Below are 23,134 nucleotides of genomic sequence, written 5' to 3'. Positions count from 1 at the left end.
GATCAGAGGACAACCTCTCATCCTCCATTCTCCATGAGAGGAGTACATTTCCCTGGCCCCTCAAAGATGGGTTTGGCCATGTGTCTGGCTTTCGTGATCAAATCTGGCCTGAGCAGCGGTTTTAAAAAGGTTTGCATGGTTTCACTCAGCTTCTTGCACTTCACATGCTGCCATGCAAAGAATTCTGAATCGGAAAATAATGGAGCACATTATTTCCTTTTTTGAACCCAAACTGCAGCCTGGGGCTAGGCCCAGATGAGTCTTTGGTGAGCGGCAGTTTCATGAACAGAAAAACAAGTATATGGCGAGCTGGAGGGTTATTTGTTATTTAGCATCACTGGAGCCAAACTTGACTAATACAAGATGAACAGCCTTGTGCTGGGCTCTACCACAGCTTGTCATCACCCTCATCTTTGTTTCTGATTCCTTTTTTTTTTTAAAGATTTATTTATTTATGCATACAAAAACTGGGGTATAGGCCAGAGGTGCAGGGATTGAGAGGATTCACCAGAAACAGCGTGGGGAACAGAACAGGCAGATCTACTGAAATACACTGCTGTAGGAGCAGCGGGCAAGACAGGAGAGGTCTGCTGCGCCATGTGGGTAGCTCCCTGGCTGGGGATCGAACTTGTACTGCAGAGGCTGAGGATAGCTTCATAGTGCTGCGATTAACCCCTTGAGCCGCCAGGGAGACCCCTGATTCCTTTTTGCTGTATGAAATAAACCATTTCAGAAACATTTGAGGGTCCTCCTGGTACCCTGCCATCACCCCACCCTGAAAGGTAACCACTCCCATGCAGATATTATCTCTCATTCTTGTGTTTCTTTTAAACATTAGCTATACAGTTACATGCCTGTAAACATAATCTAGTATTGTTCTGTAGGTTGTAAATCTTGATATAAAAACCACAAATATCCTCTGTGAATCACTTGCTACTCATGCCCTATATGATGTTTCAGACTTAATCATTCACTTTACCTATTGTCACACTGACACTCCAGGACGTGCCTTTCCTCTTTTAGGGGACATTTTAGTTGTTAAACACAAGCAGTGTTGCAAAGAACTTTCTTGCACCATCTCTGAGTACCTGGCTTTTCTCTAAGACCAACTTCCCCTTGTTGTGGAATCAGGAGACAAGGAGTGTGTGGCTGATTGAAACACCCCACCTGCAATCTGCAAGGTCAGCCATGAGGGCTACCAAGTCCCTGCTCCGGACTCTTGTGGGAGCTCCATCCAGGAGGAGCCTGCAGAGCTGTGGCCTCTGCCTCTGCAATTTTTACCACAGACTGGAGATGGGGTCAGTCCGGAGATTTGGTGGGGACGTCTGAACATACTTTCTTCTGCACCTTCCACAACTTATTCCCCAATATATTTCTTCACACTTCATCCTTTTTGATCATTACGTGATTTCACGTTCCTGGTCAGGACTGAAATGTTGTCAAGAGGGTTAGAGACAGAGTGAGTGAATGAAGACTCTGTTAATCGGCCTCTTTCTTCCTCACACAGCAATTTTTCTAACAGATGCAATTACATTTGAGAGCTGCAGAGAACGGAATCTTATGTTTTATTTCTTTATTCATCATTTTACAAATGGGATTCACTGTAAAAAGGAAATTGCCTTTGTAGTTCAGTTCTTCAGACTGGAGTACTCAGAGCTTCAGTTTTCACACCAGCTGCTGTGGCCACCTTGTGTCTGGTGGGAGAGAACCAGCTAGGGAGGGAGGCTAAGAAATCAGGCAGAGTTCATTTAAATCCAATATATTTTTATTCTTTGTAAATACAATGAGTACAACCTTTTAACTTCACAAATCAGTTAATTCACTTTGTACAAGAAAAGTTTTACTCATCCTATGATAGTCCAAGTGCTGAATATTTTTCCTCAGTGCTAGTACCTAATAAATCAAAATGTGAAAAGTACAGCAGCTATTTTAAAATGTTTGTTTCTACATTTCCATAAGTATAGATTCATACCAAAGGAGCAGCTTATAGTGTAGGATGACGTGTGTGTGTGTGTGTGTGTGTGTGTGTGTACGTGCGTGTGCATTCAAGGCTTTACTAGAAACCAGTTTTCTGAAAGGCATTGAAGAGTCTCAGGCTGTTAGCAATGGATCAATCGAGAAACCTCTTAGCGTTCATCTCCTTTCATCCCGTCTGTGTTCATTTACCATCTGGTGTGACTCGCTGAAACACGAGCGTGGACCGCCATTGCCTTTGGTTTCAGCACTATGTTAATGGGACAGAAATCTGCCTCACTCAATCATTCATCTCCACTTTATTTGGTTTTGCTGTTTTTATTTATCCTCCCTTGACTTGTGTTCTTTTAGTAAAGCTCTTCTATTTTTGAGATGTTATCCAACCGGAAGTCCTGGTGAGAACATCATTTTCATCCACCAATTCCTTTGACAAGGTTGCCTGGCCTATGGTATTAATAAAAGAAGAACGAAAGAGAGGAGAGAAAAAATATAGAGAAAAAGCAAATCTCAAATTTCACAGCATAAGCTACCTTTCACTTGTTATCTCACTTCTGAAGGCCACTTCATGATGTATTACAAGAGAAGGGGAACTTTGATAAAACTTTTGAATGGAAACCTAACCGCTGTTTTTTAAAGGAATTCTCCAACATGGGATAGTTCTGAGGACTGCTGTAAGATGTTATACACAGAGCTACGCTTGTTTATCCAACTTTATATGCTAAACAGGAAAAGAAAGTTCTACTTGTGTTTCAGTTTCTGAGAGTTCAGCCTGATCTTCCGGGTGAGAGGCAGGATGGCCGGGCCTGGGGCAGCTCCCTCCCAGGAGAGCTTGCAGCAGTGAGTTCTCTCTGCTCAGGAGATTCTGTTATGTCCCCTTTACTTCTAGGCTGCCCTATCCTGGTTGAGGCAGCAGGTCACAGCTACTGGAACTGTTTTGTGTCAGTTGATATCTTTTTCCTGAAGGCTACACATTCCCAGGCTTATGCTTCCTGAAGGGTTTGTTAGTTGAGGCTTGTTCTCCATGGGTAGAAGTTTATCAGATACTGTCCCATCCTGAAAAGTGGGTATTCAAGGGCTTAGATATCGCTGGATTTGTACATGTCTGAAAGCAGTCTTGTAATTGGCACGTTGCCTATGGTTTTCTTGAAAAACACTTCTTCAATAGTTGATGGGCTAATAGAACGTAAAGCTGGCAAAAGCAAGAGGAGTTTTCCAAAGCGACAGGGCTGAGTGGGATATCTGGAATATGAGGAGTGAGAGCAAGATCAGATTCATTACTAATGGGCATCAATATCTCATCTTGAACACATACCATTTCCAGCAGGATTTCCTCACTGGGTCTCTAGTAACATGCTACCCAGCAACACAGACCCAGATAGGCCTACTGTCCCTGTGTGCAGGTGAGATCATTGAAGAATGGAGAACACAAGTCATTTTGCCAAAATCCCATGGTGTCTGTCTTTACATTAGCAAAGGGGTTGCATTTTGTTTGGAGAAAAAACAGTTTTAAGAAACATGGAATTAAGTTTAGGTCAAATAATAAACTCAACAGTTCCCAGGGTAGAAAAGAACCATGATTTTATGATTTTATGATTTTATGATTCATCAGGAAACCATACAATAGCACCCACTCTTTCTGAATCTTAAGTCTCCTTAGCAAGGCTATTTCCCTCAAATAAAATGAATTCATTTTTAAAGCAATTCTACAAATTACTATTCAGGCATTATACTTAGTCACTCTGAGGAATAATTCTATCCTTATTATACTGCAAATTAAAGACTAAGTTCTGTTGGGTGGCAGTGCCACCCAACTTTCATGTCAATGAAATTGGCATATAATTAAAGATGTGAGAAATTGCTTAACAATTTTCTCTCTTGATGTCCAACATATATCTGTGTTCAGATGTGTGAGTTTAATTTTCTGCTGCTTTTAGATGCTTTAAGCCACCTCCTTATTGTGGCCCGGATGCTTCTTCAGTCAACAGCTTAGAACCAGGTATCAACACACTTCACAGGGAGGGTTCACTCCACGGAAACAAACCACATAAAACACTAAGCTTCAGGGACACATATCGGTGACTGAGCAAGGCTCAGCCCATGGACACCAAGTAGCAGACACGGACAGATATCAAATTCCTTCATAGGAGTCAGGTCGTTGAAGACTGAGTTGAACTGTTTGATGATGTTATTTGTTCATCATGCACCCAGAGTCCAGGTAAGCAACTTCCATGCTTGTCTCTTAGCTTTTAGCATACAGAGATACTTTTCTTCCACCTGACTCTAAGCTGATAATTCATTCTGGACACCTTAAGATATCATTTGGCTCTTTCATTGCCTGGCTTCATGACCACCCATGGACAAAGACCACCCCATTTACTAATGTAATATGAACATGGTGAAATTTATCTATACTAAAAAATAATACCTAAGTTCTACTACTTGCTCTCCTTGCTGAAAAAAATTCCTATATTTCCTGGAAAGTAACCCTAAGGCCTGTATCACCTTGGCCATCTACTCTATTCAACAGCTATTTCTCTTCCCAGGATGAGCAGAGTGGATGGTCCTGCTGTGGGTATAGACACATGCTGTCTGGACAAGCCTCCATCATGTCTGAGCATCCACCCAATAGTTGAAGTTTCCCACGGTGAGAAACCACTGTGGGAAAATACTTCTTTCAGAAAAAGTGGATATTTGGAGAATTCACAGGCAATTAACTCTTGATTTTCTGTGAATAGATTATCCACTCACCTACTCACCCACTTGTTTTATTCTGTAGACAGAAAGGGGCTGGTTAGTCAATCAACAAGAATTGTCTATTATATGTGGAGTACTGTACGACCTGGAAACAATAACAAGATGGCAAGGGGGGCTTGTGCGTGTGTGCGTGTGTGGGTGTGTGTGCGTATGTGTGTGTGAGAGAGAGAGAGAAAGAGAGCGAGAGAGTGAGAGAGAGAGACTTAGCTCAAAATGATTTTTTAAGGAGATCTATGCCATTCACTTGATCCATTGACAGAAATAACCGTAAGTTTTCTTCTCAGGTGTTTTGGGTCTGTCACAGATTCATGTATTTGATCTTCAGTTATTGTTATAATATAATTTGTGTGCTACATCAATTCCTAGCTTTCTCCTTATGTCCTAGATAGAGAAATAGCTTACAGCGCTAACAATCAGCTCCGTTTGCAATGTGAACAATTAATGTACAATTAGCTCAGTTTGCAATGTTAACTTCTCATTTCAATTTCAGATTTTATTTTTCTAGACAGGAAAGTGCTAGAGGAGAATGTTCACTGATTTGAAGGAGCTAAGAAATAAGGCATAGTCAGTTTTGTCACATGCATGACTCTAGATATTAATATTAAATTATAGCTGTAGCTAGTATCATGATAAAGAATTCCTTGTCAAAGCAGATGTCTCCCTTCCACGAATAATTTCCTTGTTTTGGGGGAGGGGTGAATTAGTATACTTGCATTTCTCTAAAATAGACTTTTCTTAATTTGGGGTTTAATTCTCCCTATTAGCTCCTCCTGGCATGGCAGGTCTTCCCTAAGTCTCCTTACTCACCTCTCTGGCAGTTATTCCACATCAACCCCTCCCTTACTGCTGTGCGCTACTGCCCCTCTCCCTTGCCAAAATCCTGCCATTCAAGGGCCAGCCCACATTTTGTCTCCTCCACCTATCAGCCTTTCCTGATTTTCCCTCACCCCTTCCAACTAAAGTCCTCTTTGCTTCTCCCCATCTTGTTTCTCTCTTCTTTAGACTGAACTGGAGTCTCACTTCTGCCTACATACTGTAAAGATAAGGGAAGTGTCTTGTCCTTCTGGTGTCCCACAATGTCAACAGGAGCCCTGCACACAGTCAGTACTCAGCGAAGGCTTGACTGAGTCAGTAACTGGATATGTTCTTTATGCCTTAATGGCTCTAAATGTTGAGAGTCAGTTACCAGACACAAGTCGGTTTTTAGTGGGGGAAATGTGTCCAAATGATGTGCTGTTTTGTTTTATAATCTTATCCTTTTGAACAAACATTAAGCATCTACCATATACTTTCCAAAAGTCAACATGGATTTTACACTTAAAAACCATGGCACCTTAGTTTGGAAAAGCATAAATACACATGCTAAACGCAATACAGTTTTGATGCTAGTCCATGGGCAGGAGACAAGTTTACTCATTTGTATTCAAAGGAAGGTTTATAATAAAAACAAGGAGATTCTAGCAGAAGTGGTACCATCCCAAGTGGACATTGTCGACTTGGGTTTCCCTGACCCCTCAAGGAGGAAGGCCTTAACGCATTTGATTTAGTTACTTCCAACACTATCTGTGGGTGATGTTGAGACCAAAGAGACAAGCTTTCATGGGTTTCCCTTCAAGGTCAATCTAGAGAGCAAAAAAGAACAGCAACACTATTCTATCCTCAGATCTACCACAGCCCTAACTTAAGAAGTTAGTTAGGTTCTACAGCTCTTTACTACTAGCCTTGCTTTTTTTTTTTTACCTAGAAATGAAATCAGAGGGCCTCCCTGGTGGCGCAAGGGGTTAAGCACTGCACTACAAAGCAATCCGCATCCTCTGCAGCACAAGTTTGATCCCCTGCCGGCCAGGGAGCAACCCACATGGCGAGGCAGACCTCTCCTGTCTCACCTGCTGCTCCCTTCAGCAGTGTATTTTGGTCAATCTGCCTGTTCTGTGCCCCACTCTGTCTTTGGTGAATCCTCTCACCCCCTGCATCTCTGGCCTGTGCTCCAGCTCTTGTATGCATAAATAAATAAATCTTTTAAAAAAAAAAGAAAGAAAGAAATGGAATCAGAAAGTCTATGCCTGTGGGTGGATTTTCCATTTGGTGGAACCGGGGACAGTATTTCTGGCACTCCAGTAGCTGAGTATTTCTACATATACACAAGAGCAGCTTCTGCCAGTGGCCCTGTGTGGCCAGAAGTAACCTGGTAGATGTTGTGAGTCAAAATGAGCCCAACAGACACCAATCGCCAAAGTCAAACAGCAGTGATGCAAGGGCTCAACATGACCTCTCTAGAAAGTTCTCTGGTCCTTCCATTTGGGAAAAGCATCCAGAGAAAAGCACTTGCCTTTTTTAAAGGATGGCATGACTACTTGCTACTATACCAACCATAACATTTTAGCCTTCATTTTTTGACCTTTCCCATGTCTGGGTCCAGTCCCACAAATACATTCGATTATTTTTGACAGATCAACTTGTTCAGCCTGGACAGCTGTCATGATCCTGGCAACCCTTTCACTTTGATAATCTAATTTGATTTGTTCCTCTCACCCATCCTGAGAGATAGGTGAGGACATCAATTTGAACTAAATTAACTGGCTGGCAACAGGATAATTAGTCATATTGTTAGAACTGGCTTCTTACTGCCTGCTCACACGTTCACAATGAAAGCAATTTTCTTAAGTACAAGTTCAAGACAAACAAGAGTCACCTGGTATGGATGTAGCTGTTGAGAGTGAGCTGCGCCTCATCTTGAAGAGCTGCGATGGCAGCAGCATTCCGGAAACTTCTCAGTTCAGAGCCACTGTGTGTAGGAACTACAAATGAAGACCAGGAAAAGGTGATAGGCAGCACCGGGGATGCATAGATGGGGAAAGTGCCTCCTGGACACAGATGGCCAGCAGGAGAACATGGAGGTCCCCAATGCTATCAAAATTGGGGCCAGACTAAGTATTAGCACCCTTGAAAACCATCAGCTTTTTTTGCAAGGGTCAGTCTGAATTTTGAGGTGGTCGAATGAGTGAGGAGGCAAAACTGGAGGAGATGAGATCAGGGTTGATGTCTGCTTACCAGCTTTGAAAGTGACGATGCATTTTAGACAGGCAAATTCAGTAGCATCTAACCGGAGTTGTCTAAACCGAGCCACCACCTCTTGTAAAGCCTGTATTTCAGAAATGATCTTGTTCAGCTTCTGGGAATCTGTGTTGTCACCATTCATGCCTAGAATAAAAATATGGTATAAATGTTCTAATATGAAGGCATTTTCACAATTTTATATTGATTTTTGACAAAATCCTGATATCAATATCTATTCAATTGTCACTCTAAGATATTTGATTCCATGTAAACTGGCTATATTGTATGAAAGTTAATATAAAATCTTCTCTTGGATGATAACAAACACAGTAATTTACATTTAAATAACAATGCAAGCAGTCATGAATACAACAAAACAACATTATTTGCATTTAAATATAGATTTATAAATGACAGGTATACTCTATTGTTCAGCAGGAATTTGTTATTCTTTACATGTTGTTCTTTTTTCAGTAATGTATTTTTATGGTAATTTCTACAACAAAGTCATTAAATTGTGCAATTCTTACCAGATACAGCCAGTAGAGTGTTAGCATCAACCGGAATGGCCCATTGTGCTATTCCTAGAACAAACAGTTCTCTCCAAGCATCTTCCAAAAGCATCAGCTGTCATACAATAGATGTATAATATAATATAGTGTGTAATTTATAAATTTATAAACAATTTCAATATGTAAATTTCCATTATTTTAAAAAGTGTTTTAAATGCCTAGCTTGGTCATTTTTCCTCTGAATATTTTAGCTTTCCCTTTTCCCCCCTTATTTTCCTTTTTGAAAAGGTGCCTATAGATAAGCACATGCAGTTGAGAGTCAGTCATTCCAATTTCCCAAACTTTGCTTCGTTAGGAAAGGGTTTATTCTTATTGTCCTTGCATTTGTTCCTGACCACCTAAAAACTTCTCCCCAGACCCAGGCTCAATGCAATGCCACCAGCAGCTCAGCAGACACATTCCCCTCATATACAATGCTAATATTATCAGGGTTGAGGATCCAGGCTAAGCTTGCAGATCTGGGCTTCCATCTCCCTGGAGGGTTGAGGGGGCTGGGAGAGAGAGAGAGAGAGATCACTAATTCCCAAGAGGCATGCAGGGAAATCAGGGTGTAATTATGTTAATCGGGGTTTGCTGAGTTTACCTCATCTCACTGCCTGATTTTTCTGAGACACATAAGTGGACAGCATCAAGGTGCTTGTCATTTTCATTCTAATAAAATGTGTTACTGAATATTTAAAATGAAGATCTGGCTCCTTTTCCAAATTAATATACTGGATTCCACTTCACTGCAGTTTGCTTGTTGTTGAAGGGTTTCCACCGAAGGGCTAAGTGGCAGACAGTAAGTAAATTTTGTTTGGATTAAAGAGTCTATAAATACTTGTTTCGAGAAAAAAAAATAGCCAATTCACACATACATACATACACACACACAAAGTAAATGGTTAGAGCCAACCATTAAAACTGATCAAGTCTAACCATCTTCAAAAATGTATTTTTGAAAAAAAAATCTCTCAAAAACCAGTCAGTTCTGGATGGTTTCTGTGAAAGAATTTCCTTTGGGGAGCTAAAAGGTGAATTATGAAGGTTTATGACCAAAATTACAATTGGACCAAAAGGTTTACTTTTCAAAATGATTTATTTTTAGTTTTATTTCACTAAGCACAGAAACTTTAAAAATACAAGGTAAACAGTATCTAATTTTGGTCATGTCTGAAAGGTCGGGCCATGAAAAAAGAACATCCCATGCTAGAAGATTAAATGTTTTGAGCACATTGCCAGGCCTCTCTGTAGGAAACACACTTCATATTAAGGGGCACTATTACGTTTTAATTAGATAGAGCATGAATCAAGGAAACAAATCTTTTGCTTTTGGAACTACTTATTAGCCTTTTGGGAAATCTGTTGTTCATTTCCATGCACGCACTGGTGACAGTCACTGGTTATAGAGACTAATTTTTCTTTCCCTTCAGGTTAGACAAATTCTGTCAGAGGCCATTTCTGATATTCCTAACAACAAAACTTCTGGATTTGGGTAGGATGCAATTTTTAAAAAAGATTTATTTATTTATGAATGCAAGAACTGGTATAGGCCAGAAGTGTGGGGGGGGTGAGAGGATTCACCAGGGACAGAACAGGCAGATCTAGTGAAATGCACTGCTGAGGGGAGCAGCAGGAGAGACAAAAGAGGTCTGCTGTGCCATGTGGGTTAGTCCCCTGGCTGGGGGATCGAACTCATGCTGCAGTGGCTGGCACTAGCTTGATAGCACTGACTTTAACTCCTGCACCACCAGGGAGGCCCAGGATGCAATTTTTATTGACACTTTTCTTCCTTGCAAATGTCATTTACAACCACAGAATTATGCACAATGCCTATTTGTTTACAAAATCTCTAAAAGCACTTACAGAGTCAAGAGAGAGCCTGGCCTGCAGGAGGTGTACAATGCACCCTTTAATCCTACATGCTGATAAATAAGTGGCCCAAACTGTGAATTTCACAATGACAATAAAAAGCTGTGGATATAAAAGAAGGAGACTAGTTCCAGAAATCTATGGGAGAATATTCTCATCACCTGTTATTTTCCCTCAGTTTCAGTGTTCTTAAGAAAACAATGTTTATTAAAATTTTCAAAAATCATTAAGATTTTTAAATTTGTGATTAAATTTGATATTTCAATTAAACTGAACAGGAAAGGTAATGTTCTTGTATGTTTTTCATAGAACAGATCCAACTTTTATACAATACAATTTTTTACGTTTTTTAGGATCCCATAGCTAGATACTTGAGAAGGCAGCTAGAAGCTACTAAAAATAGTTTTCTCATTGCTGTTAAGACTGGATCCCTGGCATTGGTAATTTAGCATAAAGCTGACTACAGTTACTTCTTTCCCAAGTCTTTTCTCCCAACACCTGAGTGCCCTCATGGTCATACCTGGTCTTGCAAAGACAGCGTGGAGAAAGCGGGAACACTCTTAGCCCACTTGATGCTCATAAACAGAAGCCTGGCAGCTGATTCACACACCGACTCTGTTGCGACCTCATACAGATACATTGGGGTCCCATTCACTTCATGGGGGTACTGGGCAAGGAAGAAAGACAAACATCAGGGAGTAAGGAAGCCACAGCTTGCAAGAAGGCCCAACCTTCCATTTTTTGTTTTTGTTTTTCATTAGAACAGGGCGAGAAGTAAGCTTTTGGATGTTCTGCTTAAACATACAGTTGCCGTAGGTGGACAAAAAGAAACATCAATATCTACAGATTCTAGGAAATAATAATTGTGGTGAGAAGTCCACTTCTACTCTTTGGGGGCCTGTTCTTCTCAGAAGGGCATCTGGCTTTTCAATCCTCTGCAGCAAATTTTCCTCAGGCTGAGCCAAGTGCCAGGCCTGTCTCCCAATTTAGACAAGAGCTGCTTGCGTTTGTGTAAATAAAAATAGATGTGAAAAAAGTATAAATTAATAGGCATCCCAAACACAAATATGCATATGAGTATTTTTAGAAAGGATTAGTATATTATGGAAATATTTCAATTAGACATCTTAATCATTCACAGAGCATCCCCATTCATAACTGACAACATATTCATAACACTACTTTCCCAAGCTTATTATACCCATCAAGGGTAAGAAAGCAATATTAAATATTGTGCATATGTGCCCAGGTGTTTGGCTCCCCTGTAGCGTGGGACTGCAGCTGGCCCTTCTCTCAGGGAGATCCCAAGCCCCTCTGGGCCTGGAGTGGGGGCTTTGGGTAGGTACCAGCTGGAAACCAGGAGGGCAGTTCCAAGGGGGTAGGAAGGGGTTCCCCAGGGGCCCTGCGGAATAAAAGCTCCATCCTGGTGTAAATCCTTGAGGCTCAGGAGTGAGTGAGGGAGAGCAGAGAAAATGAAGCCAGGTTCCTCAAGCTGTTCTAGTAGGGTCAGCTCCACTTTTTCTCTGTTGCATGACTTTGCTCAAGAGATTAGTAGCCTGAGACCTGCAACACAGGGCTTCTTCTGCCAGCCACAGACAAGTCCTTTCTTCTAAAAGCAAACCTTTGCTCTCTGGTCTCCAGGAACACCTAGGCTGCCCTCTCAGTTTAAATAGGCTCCACATCAGGGCATTTTCTAAAGATACAGGTTCCTGGGCCTCACTTCAAACTTGTTGAGAGGGACTATAGGAGTGGGCCACATTTGTAGCCAGCTCAGAGAGTCACTTAAGTACACACCCAAACTTGAGCAATCCCTGGCTGAACCGAGACGAACAAGTGGCCCAGAGCTCCTTGCAGAGCCAGGCTCACTACCTTGTGGGGTCTGTATTTGGCTGACTCCACCCCAGTTCAGATGGAACTGGTGTGCTCCTTCCCACCCTCTGCTCAGTACAAGTGTCCTTGGGCCCAGCAAGGCTACTGACCTTGGGTGTAGGTTGAGCTAGGCTCACGAGGGTCTGCCGCTCTGGGGTAGCCGACACTGCGGCCAGCTCCAGGCTGTGCGGCTCTAGTTGCGTGACTGCAGTGAAGAAGGCCGGCGCAGGCAGCGCGGCCGAGGGGAAGTGTGCTGCCGCCCCACTCTCCTCCTTGTGTCCACGAAAGTAGAGAGCCACCTGCTTGCGGATGGTGGACGTCCGAGGCCCCCGTTCATGCTGCACAGCTGTAGAAAAAGGCAGAAGGATGCAAGCCCAGGATGAGGGACTCAGTGATACTTAGTCCCTGAGGCACTCCAGTGCCAAACACCACATCTTAGCAGGCAAGATAACCCAAGAGGTCAAGAGAAGAGGAAGAAGAAATGGGAACACCAAGGGTGCTCTGAACTCCATCTAACTCCTACAAAGTGTACATTACAAAGCTGAGGCCTCCTCCTTGGCCCAAAGTGTCATGATAATGGCCAACCCTGAAGCAAGACTTGGTAGTGTCTCTTTGCCATTCAGGGCTCCTTCCCATCCAAAGAAGATAGCAGAGAAACCAGGCAGGAGTAGTGAGTATCCTTGTCAGCAGCATAGAGGAGAGGGTGCATTGCACAAAGACACGATGTCTCTGTATAGACTTTGCCCTCTCCCCCCCCAATACTACTGCCTCTTTCCTACTTCCCCACCCATCCCTATGGGAAGACTCTTTGGCCTGGAGGAACCCCAGGGGGGATGTTGGGGGATGGGATGGAGTGGGGGAGGGGAGCCCATCTCTGAGTGTGCTGGAGGAAGGCATGGGAAATGTGACAATTACCATCAACAGTTTAAACAAACAAATTAATTCAGGGCAATCTTCAGCTTGTTGAGCTTGACAACTTGTCAATACATAAGTTCAACAGTTTGGACTCTCCCTTCTGCTCTGTGCCTGGGAGGAAGGAACTCTCTCAGTGAGTGCTGTGGCTGAGGGAGCTGCCACCTGGCCGCCAAGTTACCTGGTCCTGAGACTTCATTTCTCCTTCCCAGCCACATCCCCAGCCCTGCCAGCCTGGGGCACCTTGGCACCAAGCCAAGACCCCCCTCCCAGCTCATCCTGGACTACCCTTTGGGCCCAAGAAACTTCTGAGGTGTTAGTTGCTGGGTGTTGGAAAGCCCTCTGGAGCTGGGTGTCGAAAGCTCCTGCAGGTGTGGCCCTGCCGACTTAATTTTGTAGAACCAAAGGCCGTGGAAAAGCCTAAATGACCACAGTGGCTTGACTGCTTTCCAAATCCCATTGAACTTGCAAGCAGGGGCTCAGAAGTCCATGTCGGAATGTCATGTCTTCGTGTCTGACCCCCCTCTCCCAGCACACATCCCCTAGTCCCCACTAATTCCTCCCCAGAGACTATTCCAGACTGTGACATCCTGCAGGAGGCTGGCAGGTTTACAGTTTACCACCCAGCGTTGTAAAGCAGGCAAGAAGGGTTAAGACACAGGCAGAAAAAAAAAAGCAGTGAAACCCCCAACAGAGCGGGGGTCCCTGAGAACGCTGACTTCCAGGGGGTGGCTTGGGGCGCAAGCTTCATGTATGGGCATGGATCTTGTGCTAGGGAGTTCAGTGAGCTCAAGAAGAGGCTTATGCAGAGAGATAGGAAGGATATGACTGAAAGCCCGAGGCCAATTCCCAGCATCTGGAAAGAAGTTCTGGGGAGATGATTTACATGCATAGGAGCGCCGCGCATTTTCTGTACATATAATTTACTTACTACTCAATCAACATTAGAAGAATAAAAGGATGTACTGATTACCATCTTTGTTCATGTTGACTTCCAAACACTTCTTCAGCCGGCACGCCCTGCACTGGTTTCTGTGCGTCTTGTCGACGGGGCAGCCTCCCTAGAACAGAGCGCAGGCGGTCAGCGGCCCTTCGGGTTTTTAAACTGGAGACGAGACGACAGTGCTGGGCGGAGAAAACGGTGTGGAGGCAGGAGCGACCCTGCCGCCCAGCGAGGGAGCTGCTAACCTGGATCCACGAAATGCACGGGTCTTGGTACAGCAGGACCAGGTAGAAAAGGGCTGGGATTCCCGGGACTACTTTAGCGGACTAGCCCCTGACGCTATGAAAACGGACCAGGAGGAAAAGTCTTTCTGCAAGATGATGAAGCGCCAGAAGCGCCGGATTTGCGCAACTCGCGAGCTAAACTTTCGCTAGTCATGGAGTTGGAAGAGCAAGGGCGAGACTTTTCAGGACCGAAGACAGCGACATGGCCTCAGAGATGGCCTCAGAGGTCTGCGGGGAGCTGGCGTCCCAGCCCGAGTCCTTGCCACGCCCCTTGTCCGCCACCTGTTCTTTCTGGTTTCAGATCTTGAGTTTACCTTATTTTGTCATTTTCTGGGTGAGCCCATTTTATCTCTCAGAAAAAATGCCTCCCATTTATTTCTACTCTCCTCTTTCCTCTTTCTTGTCTTTGTTCTTGAAGCCAGCATGTTGAGAGTTGTTTTAAAAACTAGCCTCAGTTCAGATTCATGGGAACAGTGCCATTCCCTGAAGGTCATCCTTGCAGGACTGGTTGGGAGGGCAAGGCCTATAAGTGGGGGAAGAGACCAAGGCTGCCAAAAGTCTAGACATGCCCATCATGTTAAATATGACCAGAAAGACAATGTGATAGATAGCGGACAAAATGATAACATGGACTGAGAATGTAAGCACAATTAACTGATTAAGGAAAAAATGTAATTGCTGCCTTAGAAATTTATCTGAGCTGCATGAGAAAATAAGTGTTTTACCTAATGCAACTTTCTAGGAAAATACTGTCCATTAAGAGAGGAAATTTACAGAGAAAATTTCTTATGGAATTAATTTGGTGTTGCTATATGTTGGAACATATGCATAGATACATAAAGAGTGATATCTACACGTGCATTTTATATGCAGAAAATACATGAGAAGTCTGTACTCTCCTGTGTTTATAAAATTTGCTGTTGTTACATATACAGTGGGAAGAAAGAACAAACTGAATGTATTTTTTGGCATCATAATCTCATAAATTCCTATATTCTGAAGTTGGAATAAATTTTTTAAAAAGGCCCTTAGGGGAAAATTACATGTTAGAAACATAGTTTCAAGAGATTACACCCCTCTAGATTTGTCTAAGATAAATGTAGGATAGCGATTCATAGTAACTTCTAACAATTCTGTCACTAATAAATTGGAATATCACTTATCTAGTCTTAGAATAAAATAAAGAATTCTTGGTTCCTAAGTAAGTTTTTCAGGGCACCTTTGCTGGCCAGTGTTTATAGTTTCAGGTAAAAAGTTTTAAGAAATTTTTACTAAATGTAATCATACGTCTATCCTCAAATGTTTTCCTTCTAGAATGCAAAATGGAAGACTTCATTAGTTTGTAAGAATATCTTCAAAGCAGGTGATATGTATATAAATATTTGGAGCCTGGGAGAAATATGAGCATCTCGGATCAATCCATTTATTCTCTTTGCAAGGAGAAGACCACCAAGCCTGATGAGTCTATTATCACTCCTTTACAAGTACTTGGACTGACATCAATATGTTTGAACTGATAGCCAACCCCACTGAAAATATCAATAATAACATCTGAGATTTTCACTCCCTGATTTGGTGGTGCAATGCATAAATGTAAAACATGATTTTAAGTAACACCTGTTTAAATACGATGACCCACAGTAATCCCATATTTCTATGGAGCTATTGGGATTAAGTCTTGAGAATATATAATGTGATGTCTCTATCGGTAAGGCTACAAATGGATGCCAAACTCTGTATCCACTTAAAGAGGTGACAGGGCTGGAGAGTTTAAAACAACCTATCCAGTGCAAATATTTTCTTGTTTTTTGTTATTATTTCAAATCTATCAGAAATTGATATGAGCAGACATGTTTTCAGAAAAAGAATTTGTTGGCTCCATACAATATATGTGTATGCACATGTATCGATACACTAATTGGTGGAAACATTTTACCATTTTGGTTACCAAAGGATGCCTTCTGACTAATTGCACTCTCCAGGATCTCCTTGAGAGTCAAATGGGGCCCTGTGCTAAAGGTCTGTGTGCCTGGCTAAAGACAAGGCAAAGTGTCAGGCCAGAAGGTTGATCTCTTAGGTAGAAATAAGACTGTCACTGAATTGGAAACTGAATCAAGGGCCTCTACTCAGGTGTTCTGGAAGATTTGACTCACACACAGCTGTGCCCTGACTCCCTATCTCTTTGAGACAAATCTGCCTATTTAAGACCAAAATACAACCAACCAGGCACATCTTCTAAGCAGATAAAGAGGAAATATGGAAATCTTAGAGAGGGTGCCAGTTACTCCATCCTTGGAAAGCTTCTCTTCTCATTTATGCTGCCCTTTTTCTAACAAGGCCATATGGGTACTGAAGGCCTGTGCCCACTTCCGGAGTAACCCTGCTCCCCCTAAATTGAAAGGGCAGAGCACTCCTCTCTGTTCCAAATGGCCAACACTCACTTTTGGTCTCAACCTTGATTGGAATATCCTGTGCCTTTTACTTCTGCCATCCTAGGCAGCGATGGGAGCACTGAACTTGGGTGCTAGGATGAGGGGGGCGGGGGACAAGGGCAAGCAACAGATTGTAATAGCCCTTTGCTATTTGTGGTTTAGATTCCAAAGTTCCTTAGGTCCCCTGGGCGGGCTTTATAGCCTCTGGGTGTGGGCCTTGCCCAGTGTCAAAATCTGTCAGAGGATTAAAGGGAGGTGGGGGGCGTAGGGAGGCAAAGGGATTTCAGACTTCCTCCTGCAAACTCCTCGGTCTTCCCTTACCTCCTCCCGCCCTTCCCAAGCTAAAGGGCCTCTGAGGAGGAAGAAGAGGAGAGGAATGGAGAGGTCAGGGCCTGGGCTCTCCTCTGCAGCTTGGAAAACTCAGAGGAGGCCTCGGCACAAACAAAGGAGGGGGGAGGCAGCAGAGGGAAGCCGAGCAGCGCAACCCTGACCGAGATACCTGGTTTCCAGACTTGCAGACATACGTCCTATTCCTTCGGATACTTCGTTTGAAAAAACCCGAGCAGCCGTCGCAGGCGTAGACCCCGTAGTGTTTCCCCGAGCTGCGGTCACCACACACTTTACAGGGGATATCTAAAATGCGGCCTGAAATCGCAGGGAAGACAGGGAAGGAGCCAGAAGAAGAGGGCGGAGAAGAGAGGACAGGGGAGAGAGAGAGAGAGAGAGAGATGCTAAGCAATCTGACCTCTGAAGGGATTAGCCCCGAAGCTGCGGTAAAAGCAAATAATGAAGTGATTTTATAGCCAAACTTTTTTTCCTTGAGCAAGTGTCAGTTTCCTACAATGAGCATTATTCATGCACCGCTACATGTATTTGGGTCTGCTCTAATCGCCGAGACCCATTTTGGAATAAAAGATTACAGCAGGCCGGGGCGGCAGCTCGGCCCGCCGCTGCCTTTCTGCTCCGCGGAAAGTTTGGCCGGGTCCCTCCCCCGCTCTCGCATTTAACAGAGAAAAGTTGTTAGTGAGCGCGCGAGGAGACAAACTTGAAATGTAAAAGGGGAAAGAAGAAAAACAAACACGGCTGGAACCAGGGATGGCAGCTGGAAGGCAATCGAGTTTTCCCCGAGCTGCCGGGTGGTGGTTATTATTAGGATTATTATTGTAATGCTAATACTAGGATTATTAATGATAATAAGGGTAGTGGTAATTACCCAACTTTCGCTTTACCTATTAAAAATAATGCTTGATAGATCGCTTTTGAGAAATTATTTCTTTTAGGAAAAAAAATATTTTCCCCCCAAAGGAACTAGCATCCGCCCCGGCGAGGGTACGGAGGGTGGGACCCGTGTCTCCCCTCCTGGGCAGGTTAGCAGGCAGCAGCCACCCCAGCTTGCCCCAGTCCCTGGATTCTTTCCTCCTGACAGGCCCGCTCGCTGCATGAGAGCCTGTGTGGAGCATTTCCACCCGGTATTTTTCCCGCCACTGTCTGAGGCTAAGTTTTTAAAGCACTTTGCCTGTTTGCCTCCACTCCCGCTCCTCAACAGTTGCCTGGCTGAAGACAACTTTCCCTGGAATTTTCTCAAGCCTGGGGCTCTGGAGGAGTGTTGAAGAGACGGTAATATTTGCAAATTCAAAAAGGAAGAGAACTATTTTTCTCTAAGACTCAGGAGTCCAACCAGGCTGGAGCAGTTTATAAGGACTTAGAAATCCTTCCTCCCGCAAACAAAGGGAGCGTTAAACAGAGCGTTATCTTAATTAACAACTTCATAATGATGGTGATGGTGAATAAAACGTGTTAATAACAATTCATTTCTTAACATTGCATTTCCCAACCGAGGGTTTCCAGTTGGGGCTGGGGCGGCCTCCGGCCTGCGGGAAACTCGACAGCTGCTGCCTGGAGCGCTGTTTGGGTGTCACCATCAGGCTGAGGTGCAGAGGGGCTGCGGCAAAAACAACTGGACAAGGGGTGCAGGGGAGGCACGGGCGCGGCGTCGGGAAGCCCTCCCCCCACCCGCCGCAGGCGGTGGAAGTGGATTCCGAGGCTCCCAGGTGGGCGCACACCCGGGGTCCCCGCTTTGGAAGGACCGCTGTTGGGGGGGGTGGGCGCCGTGCAGCGTGAAAGCGGGCGGTCGGGTTGCAGAGGGGGGCTCGGTAACCACCAGGCTCGGCCTGGGTAATTACAACCCCGCGGTAGCACCTGCCTATAGAGCCACCAGTGACCCGTCAAAAAGAGTAGCATGGGAATTCGGACGGCGACAAAGGCCAACTGGGGAGTCGCAGGGCGCGGCGACCACCGCCTCGGCGCCCCCTCTCCAGCAGAGTGGGAGGAGTAGTTGTGTTGGGGAGGGGGGGCGGGCTGGAGAGAACCAGACGAAGCCTCAGCAGGTCTCGTCCCTCACCCCCTGTGGCCTGTCGCTGCTCCCAAGGAAACTCACGGCCGCCCAGCAGCCAGGGATGCAAGTTGGACTGCGCTGCAGTCACTTTGAAATCAATTTGTTTCCCCTATTTTGCAGGCTTTCTCCCTGCATAACACATACCCTGTGACTGAGCTGGGGTCCATGTTTGGGGTCCAGCAATACTGTCGCGCTAGCTGTCCTCTTCCCCATAGCACCTTTGATGATGCCAAGAGCGTGCATGGAGGGAGCAGGAGCAATAACGGGGTTTCTTTCCCCCAGCTTCCCATCCAGACAGGGGGCCAGGGATACGTGTCTCTAGAGAACCCCAAAGGGGCTAGTGTGGGGCTGAGGACCAACTTGGGAATCTGGGAGGCGGGGCTCGGGGACCATCCCCTTCTCCCCACCCCTGCTCCCGCAGCCAGGACTGAGGTCGGCGGTGCTTCTGTGCAGACCTGGGAGCATCAACTCCTGGTGCGAGAGGGACACGGGAGGGAGGGACTCGAAAATTCCGGCATATAGCGGGTCTAGGTCTCAGACTCCGCCACTCAGCCACTTTAAGGTGACTTGGGGTCACCAGAAAAGCGAGTTGACCCGGTTGGAGAGCTCCTCTGGTTTAGTAAGCTAAGCGAGCTCGGACGTGAGGCGTGCGGGAGTTTCCTGGGGTTGGAAAATCGTTAACTTCCCTCGACAGGGGGTCCCCTCTAGGCTTTTTGTGTGTCATAATTGCCTAAAGATATATGGCAGCTTCGATTACTGTAATTACCATCAGAGACTGTTGAAAGAAGTTAGTTTAGGCTGCAGGGGTTACTGGCCTGACTCTTGTTACCACCCAGGAGGCCTCCCGGGTGACATCGCTGTTCTGCAGTCGTGCGAAACCGAGCGAGACGCGCGCTGCAGACCTTGCAGCCTGGCTCGTTCCTGACCTCGGCGGCTGCGCGCCGACCTCCTGGCCACCAGGACCGAGGACCGGCAGGTTTCGGGCCCCGGGGCCGCCGTCCATCAGGAGAGAGAGCCTGCTTGCCGCCGCGCCGCCCGCGGGTGTTGCTGTCCTGCGGGCCTGAGAAATCTCCGCAGCGGCGTCCGGACCTGCGCTGGGGCTCGAGCCTTCAGAGGCCAGGCTCAGACTCTTGGGAAGTTGGAAGGCGTCAAAGTTTCCCCAATGCGTCACTATGCCTTTCCCCCTAAAAGTTCGAGGGTTCGCTCGCCACCTGGTCCACAGCACGCGGGCGCGACCCCCAGCGAATCCAGCTTCGCGCCCGCCTCCAAGGCCCCCCTTTTCAAGCTACCCCACCCCACCCCGCCCTGGCGGCTCCGCACGCCAAGTGGGTGCAAGAGCCCGCGGCTTCTTACTTCCAGGGAAGAAGGCAAAGGCCTGTCATCGGACAAGCTAGTCAGGAGGCCTGCCCAGGCCCAGGGACTTCGGTTTTTGCGAGGGAAGCTAGGAATGCAACAGGAAAGGTTTATCTTCTGCACTTCCTGGGAAGGACCCTCACACGTGGGAACATGGGCCACAAAAAGCGAGGTCGCGTCGCTTCGCAGTGATTCCAACAGCAAGGACCAGCCTAGGCCCAAGGCTAACTGCAAACACCGGTTCTGCGCAAGGGTCGGCTTGGCATTCCGGCGGTGGTTAAGGGTTCCCTCTCTCCTTCCTCTGCTCTGGGTCTAAACGTGTTTCCTTGTCCCTTTTTGTTTTACTCTAATTTTTTTTTAAGGCACCACCCAAACCCAAGCAAACGGACAAAGGGAAAACAGCCCACTTTTGGGGGGAGGAGGTGGAACTGCTTCCCACTTAAGTGGGACTTCATTATCAGTCCTCAGAAGTATCTCCCAACTTTCAAAGACTCAGGACAATGAAGGCGAGGGAGAGGAGGAGGGCTGGAGGAAAGCACAGAGCAACAAAATACCAAAAGCAAGAAAACAAAACAAAACAACAACAAAAACAACAACAAAACAAGGGCAGCGGGAGAACTCCAGGATGTGGGGACTGTGGCAGGGACCATCCCCAGCCTTGGACCTTGGAAACCGTAACCCTGGGCCACCGGAAGGCGGGAACTGAAATGCCCCGGGGAGACCCTAACGCTGTGGCGGTGTTTGCCCAAAGCCGGCTCAGGCCTGCACGTTCTCGGGTTCCGCAGGCGCTTGTGCACGCAGTGCGTTCGCAATATATTGAGTCGGGCTTGCTGGCATCTAGGGGTGGTTAAAGGTCAGCCGTATCTTGGCCTTCTGAGGGAGAACCAGAAACTAAGCAAGTTTGAGGGAAGAGAGAAGCGCGTGAAGAGAACAGGCCGCACACTTCTGCCTCTGCCTAGCTCCCACTCGAAAAGTCCTTAGGATTAGGGAATCGGTGCTCTCTTTGCTAGAGCGGTTCCATACTTTAAATTCCCCAGTTATGACCTACGAGGATTTAGGATTAAGGAAAATGTGACTTTAAATTTTTTTCTGCTCTCCAGTTTGCAGGATTATTTGAAATAGCTAGAAACGAGGCGCAAAGCATTCCATTCAAATCCGCTTTGCGCAGAGTTGCTTTTGCGCGCTGGAGTCTGAGTTTTGAGCGAATGTATTATTGTGCTGCCCGGAGCTGCGGCCTAGTTCCCGCCCCCGTCGCTCCCCCCACCCTCCCGGCAACTGGCGGCTAAGTGGAGGCAACTCGCAGGTCTGGTGGGCTGCCTGGGTCGCAACCGCCCCACTAGAGAGAGGGGCAAATCAAGCAATCCAGAGGTAACGAAATGGTTCTTCCCTCGCCATGAAACGCTCCGACTCACGGTCTACAAGGAGCTGGGCCAAAGCACACCCGCCGCTGGAGTTCCTCTCCTGGGCTCCGAGCCTCAAATCTCTGAGCAGGACCACCCGAGCCTCGCGTCCCGCCCGCCCCCGGCTGCGCGCCTGATCCCCACGACGGCCCGAAAGGTACCCACTTGTTGATCCGGCCGGCTTGCTCATGCTGGCGGCCCCGGGGCGGAGCGGTTGGTGGGCGCTACCCGAGTCCCGAGCGGCAGCGCCCGCCTCGCCGCCCGGCGCCGCTGCTCTCCAGCCGCCCTCCAGCCTGCAAAGGCTCCGGGGCGGGACAGGTGGGTGTCGGTGACGCGCTGCGAGGCTCCCCGGGCGCTCAGAATTCGCTCCACAGTGGAAATTTAAGCATCCTTAAGTTTCTTCCCGGCTCTTGCAAAACCTCAGCTGCTGGGAAGGTTGCTTGGTATAGACACAAGCGTGGACAGACAAATGGAGAGACAGACAGGCTTGAGGGAGTGGGGAGAAGAGAGCAGCAAGAAAGAGGGACTGAAGGACAGAGATGGAGACACGAAAATGGTCTTCCTACGGAGCAAAAAGGGCAAAATCCCTCTCTTTCCCCATTCCTGTATCAGTCTTCAGTTTCTCCCTCTGCATTAGGCATGCAGAATGTGGACGGATCTCGGGAGACCGCTGGTCTTGGAAGGCGAGAAGGAAGACACCCCGCAGTCTCGGGCAGATGGGCTGGGCGCTGCGGAGCCCGGCGCGGTGTGGGGGAACTAGAGAGCTGCAAAACCTTCTGCAGAGACGGGCGGCCAGGTCCGGGGATCCCGGGAGAGCCGCGCACCCAGCGGCATAGGGTCCCAGAAGTTCATTACCCCGTGACTTTGTGCCTGTCGCTGCGGGCTGGGTCCCCTGTAATATCTCCAGAAGCGCTCTGACAGGCAGCCGCGGGGAGGGGAATAGGGCGTCCCTGGCCCACTTAGCTTTTCCCCCAACTCCTGGCGGGGTCTGACGTCAGCCATGTGCGGGGAGGGGATGGGAAGAGGGAGGGGGGTTAAATGCTAATGATATTAATGAACCTCCAAGCGGCTCCCAAGGAAAATGCAGGCGCTCTCAGAACTGACGAGTTAGAGCGTGAATCTGGGAGTGGGGTTCTGTGAGTGCGTGATGGTGAGGACCGCGCTGCTCTTGTAATAAAGATGAATTATTATATTTCATGGCGAGGGGGAGGGGGAGATGGAGCTTTCTCAAAACGCTTTCCTCCTTCTCTCCAGAGTGCCAGACAGATTCGTGGGAGAAACTGGGTGGCTGTGTGTTTGTGTGACTGTGCGCGCCGGATATGGCCATGTGAATTGGTT

General features: G+C 46.6%; 1 protein-coding gene across 1 annotated transcript; it reads right to left on the bottom strand.

The window, feature by feature from the left end:
* Positions 1 to 1,743: 1,743 nt before the first annotated feature.
* Positions 1,744 to 22,737, bottom strand: NR2E1 (nuclear receptor subfamily 2 group E member 1). Its single transcript, XM_037520946.1, has 9 exons — positions 21,962 to 22,737; positions 17,148 to 17,293; positions 13,963 to 14,050; positions 12,188 to 12,423; positions 10,729 to 10,875; positions 8,316 to 8,412; positions 7,780 to 7,929; positions 7,421 to 7,526; positions 1,744 to 3,213 (listed from the first exon to the last, which is right to left on the bottom strand). Exons 1-9 carry the CDS (start codon positions 21,984 to 21,986, stop codon positions 3,051 to 3,053), a joined length of 1,158 nt encoding a protein of 385 aa, XP_037376843.1. The 5' UTR covers positions 21,987 to 22,737; the 3' UTR covers positions 1,744 to 3,050.
* Between the last annotated feature and the right edge of the window lie 397 nt (positions 22,738 to 23,134).

Source organism: Talpa occidentalis, unplaced genomic scaffold, assembly GCF_014898055.3.
Source record: "Talpa occidentalis isolate TD23 unplaced genomic scaffold, MPIMG_talOcc4v2.1 talOcc4.2, whole genome shotgun sequence".
Classification (NCBI taxonomy): domain Eukaryota; kingdom Metazoa; phylum Chordata; class Mammalia; order Eulipotyphla; family Talpidae; genus Talpa; species Talpa occidentalis.
The sequence above is the reverse complement of the archived record's forward strand: the minus strand, read 5'-3'. Positions and strand labels throughout refer to the sequence as shown.

What these genes read in the sequence shown, in the direction of transcription:
- NR2E1 (XM_037520946.1), bottom strand. Translation starts at nt 21,986, where the DNA reads ATGAGCAAGCCGGCCGGATCAACAA. An exon ending in CAAGCCGGCCGGATCAACAA is followed by an intron (nt 17,294 to 21,961) that starts GTGGGTACCTTT and finishes CTGCGATTTCAG; the next exon opens with GCCGCATTTTAGATATCCCC. An exon ending in CGCTGTCTTTGCAAGACCAG is followed by an intron (nt 8,413 to 10,728) that starts GTATGACCATGA and finishes ATTGTATGACAG; the next exon opens with CTGATGCTTTTGGAAGATGC.